The sequence below is a fragment of the Nicotiana tomentosiformis genome, chromosome 11 (assembly GCF_000390325.3).
Source record: "Nicotiana tomentosiformis chromosome 11, ASM39032v3, whole genome shotgun sequence".
Taxonomy (NCBI): domain Eukaryota; kingdom Viridiplantae; phylum Streptophyta; class Magnoliopsida; order Solanales; family Solanaceae; genus Nicotiana; species Nicotiana tomentosiformis.
Window position 1 is genome coordinate 118,947,931 of NC_090822.1, and position 6,535 is coordinate 118,954,465.

Genomic DNA, 6,535 nt, shown 5'->3' on the forward strand with positions numbered 1-6,535 from the left:
GGGACTACTCACAAATTATAGAGTAGCAAATCTAAACTAAAATTTTCAATTAGACCATCAAATAATTTCTAATACTATACATACGCTTATATGTTTATGTATTAAATGACTTTACAAATACCTAACGTTGACCAAATTGCAGTAACTAATTTTAATATTACACTCTAGTCATTTTTTTCCCTATATAAGAAGCCATCATTTGGTCTTTTTCCTACATCATACATTTCATTTGTTTCTTATTGCTTTTTCATGATGGCTAACTTGTTGATGTTTGTATTTGTTGGTATGGTAATGACATACCTTCAAATAATAGGTATTTTCTCATCATCTCATTATCTTGGTTTACTTTAAACATTTTATTGTTATTATTTTTTGTATACCTTCAAAGGATTAATTTCTTTTGGGTATCCCATATGCTTTATGCATGATTAAGAAATTTACCAAATCGCTTTTTCTGTTACATAATTTATACAGACGAGTTTATGTTCTATGTACTATTGATATATAAATATTTATATAACTCGATTACTTAAAATGTAATTATAGGTAACCCTCTTTTATTAATATTGGTTGGTCGCTTGAAAAAATAGTCAACAAACTATTATAATTGATTAAACTATATCGATAACGTAAAATCTTATACAGAATAGGTGCTTTAGTTTCAAAGGGTGTCAACTTGAGTACTTATGTAATGGCGGAGGCACGATTAATGAAGGGGTTCAATTGAATCCCTTTCGTTGGAGTACTGTGTAAATAATGCGAGAATAATAATTTTCATATACATATAAACTTTTGAATCTCTCCTTGACATAGAAAAAGTTTTTATTGTAGTGACATAAGTAGTTTAGAAAATTGCTTTAGGTCGCAAGTTTGAATTTTTTGAATCCCCTTATTACAATTTTTGGCTCCGTCGCTGATTCGACAATAAATTCCTTTATTTACACTATCTTTTTTTTATTTTATGATGCAGAGGCACAACCTATTGGAGTATGTTATGGAAGAAATGGTAACAACTTACCATCAGCACAAGATGTTGTAAATCTTTATAAAGCTAATGGCATAACAAATATGAGAGTTTACGATCCAATTGCTGAAACACTCACTGCTCTTAAGGGAAGTAACATTGAAATAATTCTTGATATTCCTAATGATAATCTTCAAGCTTTAACAGATCCAAATGCAGCTACAAATTGGGTTAATGCAAATATTGTGGCTTATTCACCAGATGTTAAGTTCAAATATATAAATGTTGGAAATGAAGTATCCCCTGCTAATGTTGCAACATCTAAATTTGCTCCCTTTCTTATCCCCGCATTGCAAAACGTGCAACAGGCGATAACGAAATTTCAACTTCAGGTTAAGGTCTCAACGGCTATAGAGACAGGGATTTTGAGGAACACATATCCACCTTCTCAGTCAGTATTTAGCGACGATATAAGCAGTTTCATTAACCCACTTATCGGGTTCCTGAAACAGAATAACTTGCCTGTCCTAGCAAATATTTATCCGTATTTTGGTTATCTTGGCGACCCTGCTCATGTGCCACTCCCTTATGCACTATTTACACAACAGAATCCCGATCCATCGGGCTATCATAATCTTTTCGACGCTATGTTGGATGCAACTTATTATGCAGTTGAGAAAGCTGGCGGAGAAAACTTGCCAATTGTTATTTCGGAAAGTGGATGGCCATCTGATGGTGGAGATGGAGCAAGTATAGATAATGCTGGAACTTATTACAGTAATTTGATTAGTCATGTGAAGTCAGGTGCAGGAACTCCACACAAGCCTGGAACTGCTATAGAAACTTATTTGTTTGCTATATTTGATGAAAATATTAAGATCGGGGCCGAGACTGAGAAGCATTTTGGAGTTTTCCATCCTGATAAAACTCCCAAGTATAATCTTAACTTCCAGGAGAGTAGTTGATTTTACAAAATTTGTAATTCTTCAATGATTTTAGGTGAAAACTATTGTCTCAATAAAAAGAATATATAAAGGAAGTTAGCCCCGGAAATATGTAGTTCATAATTCTCATATCTATATGCATACCACCTTTATAAATTTATTTATGCTGTCAAATTACTTGTTTAATTGCTTATTTTTTATTTATATATTAATGTTTATATACTTATTCTATAAATTTCAAACACGTCGTTATCCTGAATCATATTGAAGTTTCAAAGATTATTGGTGGAAACTAAGAGAGAAAAGGGGAAATAAATAATTGAATCTTAACGAAGAAACTTAAAACTTGATTTTTTATTTTTGCTTTTCATGACTTAGATATATAAAATATGTAACTATTAACAAGTGATACACGTATAACGGCACGTGACTAACGACTAGTTATTTATGAAACGATCCAATTAGATTTCCTTGTTTCAATTCGGGAGCTTTACATAAATAGCCGGTCAGATTCAATATTAACTTTTTTTTAGTCGTATACAAAGATTATATACTGATTATACATGGTTATACATATATTATACATGAACAATAAGTATATTATATATCTATCAGGTATTTTTAATTTAAGCAATTGGGCTTAGCGGCTATTTCTATTAATTCTTTCTTTCTATTTGTTTTTAGTATAGATTTTAAGTTTGTATCATCTACTAATGATGATTAAGCCCCTTCCAAAATGAGTTTTCAAAGTCAAAGTGCACCAACAGATATATAATAAAGTTTTTACCAAACTATATTTATAAAGTCATGATTACACTAAGTTTTACTATAGTTAGACTTGAGTCAAAGAAGCAATGGATGAGAATCGAGAATGAGTGAAACACTAATAGAAAGTGAGTAAATGATTGATTATCAAAATTTTAAATCTTTCAAGTTTGAATTTACTTAAGTTATAACATCTATAATTTTTAAAAGAGTTAATATCCTAAAATCCCCTTAGACTATCACATTTTTGTTAGTTTCCTACTTTAACTATTCAGTGTCCGCAAAACCAACCCGAACTATATTGCCGCTCGTATTAAAACTCACTCGTCGATGACCTGACATAACACGTGTACTCACTTGGGAGCACGTGATAGCTGAAAAAAGCCATCAAAATGGTCCACCTAACAGAAAATAATGGCTAATTAGCCTAACCCTCTTTTAATTTTTTAAAATATATATATTTATATATATTCTCCTTATTTTAGTTATATCCATCTTTTTTCCTCATTTTTCACCATTTTTCCTTATTTTTTCACCTTTCTTCTTTGTTTCTCACCTTCTTTTTCATTTTTAACATTTTTTCTTCAGTTCTCCATATGGATTTCCTCTCAAAAATATTTTTCCTCTCTTGTTGTAACGACCCGACTTGTCGTTTTAAGAATGAACGCTTCATGCAGTGACTTAATGTCTCGTACAGCTTCGTAATATGTATTTTGAATTGCGTGTGTAGTCGAGTTTGATTTTTGGATGATTCGGAATCAAATTGGAAGAACAATACTTATTTAAGAAGCTTAAAACAAAAGAGTTGATAGGAGAGTTGACTTTTGAGAAAACAACCCCGGAATAGAGTTTTGATGATTTCAATAACTCCGTATGGTAATTTTGGACTTAGGAGCATATCCGAAAAATTATTTGGAAGTTCGTAGCTAAATTAGGCTTGAAATGGCTAAAATAAAAAATTAAGTTTGGAAATTTGACCGGGGAGTTGACTTTTTGATATCGGGGCCGGAATCTGATTCAAATTTGAATACCTCCATTATGTCAGTTATGACTTGTGTGCAAAATTTAAAGTCATTCCGGATTGATTTGATATGTTTCGGCACGAGTTTTGGAAGTTGGAAGATTTAAAAATTTATGAGTCCGATTTATGGTGTGATTCGTAGTTTCGACATTGTTTGATGTAGTTTGAGACCTTGATTAGGTCAGTGTTATATTTTAGGACTTGTTGGCAAGGCCGGCTGAAGAGCCAAGCCGGTAAGGCCATGGCTTTAGGCCCCCAATTCTCTGGGGCCCCATTTTCTAAATTATGTTTTTTATGATTGATTTTCTTTCAAAAATATTGAATAATATAAGGTGAAAAGTATAAAATACTTAAAGAAGATGAATAGATAACTATTTACTCAAGGATTGAAAATGAATGTTGGTCAATTTACAGTATGACATTAATATTGTCTTCTCCTTTTTTCATAATAAAACTTGTATTTTATTTTCTCCTACAAAGCTATTTATTTTCTCAAAAACAAGGACATTGAATAAATTAAATTGTACATTCATTGTCATTACTATTTCTCAAGTTTTAATGCACGCACAATAACAATCAAAATTAACTAAAGCAGTGAAACTTTGCTTGGATATTTTGTGTGTTTTCACTTCATAGATGTAATTTTTTTCATTAAAAATTAGAATTCAAATATGTCAGTATGAATAAGGTTACTCGACTTAAAAAAGATTATTATTGGAACTTTAATACTTTCATGGGTGGTAAAAAAAGATTAGATATGTTATTTATATTGTCAAATAGAAAAGAACGATTAAAATAAATTATACACATATCATTAATAATTTTACATCTCAAAACATTAGACAAAATAAAATTAAAATAAAAATATATTTGAACTTTTGGTTAAAAGCTTAAGGCCTCTTAATAAAGTTTGGCTTTAGGCCACAACTTTTCTTGAGCCGCCCCTACTTGTTGGTATGTTTGGTTGAGGTCCCAAGTGGCTCGGGTGAGTTTTGGGGTGAGTTTTGAACGAGTTTGGGCATTTCGGCACTCTGATGATGTTTTGGGACAGTTGAAGTATGGAGGGCACATTTTGAAGTACGGATGTGCGGCCGCAAACTCCCAAAGTGCGGAAGCAGTAATAATTATGCGGACTGCAGTTGAAATTGTGCTATCCGCAGTTGAAATTGTGCGGTCTGCATAATTTCTCTCGCGGCCGCAGAAATGAGATTTTCAGGTTCGATGGTACGACTTCGGAAGCTTATATCTTTTAATTTACAAGGAATATGGAGATGATTCAAAAATAAAAGTTGTATATCCTTGAATCTAGTTTCTAGAAAGGTATACCATTAATAATTTGGATATTTATAGAGAATGTTATGGTCAATTTACTGAAACCTGGTAGTGTAGAGGTGTTGAAGTGCGGTCGCACAATTTGGAGTGCGACCGCACAAGAAAATGTGCGGTCAGCACAATGGGGATCGGATTTTGTACTATATGAACGAAGGTTTCATCTCAGTTTTTATTTTTGGACTTTGGGAGCTCGGTTTGTGGTGATATTTCGGGGATTTTCAACAAAATCACCGGGGTAAGTGATTCTAACTCGGATTTGGTTAATATACATGAATATATCATTGTTTTCATCATTTAATTAGCATTTTGAGATGAAAATTTGAAAAAAATTGTAGAAGTTTTATAAAACGAAAATTTAAGATTTGGAGGTCGATTCGTTATCGAAATTTGGTAAATTTGGTATGGTTGAACTCGTATCAGAATGGGTATTCGAATTTCGTGAAAATTCTATCGAGTTTTGAGAGGCGGGCCCCACGTTGACTTTTAATGTGAAATTTTAAGTTGTCATTTTATTATTCGGAATTGTTTCCGATAAAATTTAATAAAGTTATACAATTAATTTGGATAGATTTGAACTGTCCGGAGGTCAATTCAAGCAACAAGGCAATTTTAAAATATCGGCATAACTTTAAAAAGGTAAGTATCTTGCCTAACCTTGAGTTGGGAAATTTTTCCTTAGGCATCGAGTCTTATGTGCCATTTGTGAAATGTGAAAAGCCGTGTACGCGAGGTGACGAGTACGTACTCGGGCTTATATGTGCAAATTTTATTGGATTAAAATCTTAGGAATTATTGTGTAGTAAATTGGTTAATTGTTGGCATTTATTAAATTATCTATTTGCCATACCTTAATCCTTATTTGTTGAATTTGTTTTTATATGATAATTTGATGTGATTGTTACTTGAATATTTATGTAAATTTCGTGAGTTTGTTGATTTGATATTTCCTGAAAATAATTATAGTATGAATTTTTTCATCTGCAAATAATTAATGAACTAAGTTTAAACTGAGGCGTTAATATAATTATCAAGAATTTGGATTAATGAAGGTGTTGCTCTATACTGAGTATTTTCTATCTTTGTTGATTATTTTTGAGGTTTTATATACATTGTGTGGAGCCTCGGGCTATTTTTGAGAAATTTATTGATTTTACTATATCATTGGAATTGGTTGTGGTTGTTGGACAAATTGTGATAGGAATTGATTGTGTTGTGTTGTCGTGATAATATCCCGTGTAAATTGTTGTGTGATTTGAGTTATTATTATGAGGATATAAGGGTGGCATTTCACTGTTGATATTATTTGGGTATAAGTGTGGTATTTCACCGTGGTTATGTGAAGCGATAAGGGTGGCTATTATACGAAGCGATAAGGGTGGCTATGAGAATGATAAAGGTGGCTATTGATATTGTTAGGGCGGAGGGATAAGGGAGGCTATTATAGGAGTGATAAGGGTAGCTATAGGAGAGATAAGGTTGGCCATTGTCAGGGATGATGTGTGATGATGT

The 6,535-nt window shown here is 32.1% G+C and overlaps 1 protein-coding gene across 1 annotated transcript; it reads left to right on the forward strand.

The window, feature by feature from the left end:
- The first annotated feature begins 229 nt into the window (after positions 1 to 229).
- Positions 230 to 2,068, forward strand: LOC138900779 (glucan endo-1,3-beta-glucosidase, acidic-like). Its single transcript, XM_070188340.1, has 2 exons — positions 230 to 313; positions 971 to 2,068. The coding sequence occupies exons 1-2, from the start codon at positions 250 to 252 to the stop codon at positions 1,927 to 1,929; spliced, it is 1,023 nt and encodes a 340-aa protein (XP_070044441.1). The 5' UTR covers positions 230 to 249; the 3' UTR covers positions 1,930 to 2,068.
- The last annotated feature ends 4,467 nt before the right edge of the window (positions 2,069 to 6,535 follow it).

What these genes read in the sequence shown, in the direction of transcription:
- LOC138900779 (XM_070188340.1), top strand. Translation starts at nt 250, where the DNA reads ATGATGGCTAACTTGTTGATGTTTGTATTTGTTGGTATGGTAATGACA. An exon ending in GACATACCTTCAAATAATAG is followed by an intron (nt 314 to 970) that starts GTATTTTCTCAT and finishes TTTATGATGCAG; the next exon opens with AGGCACAACCTATTGGAGTA.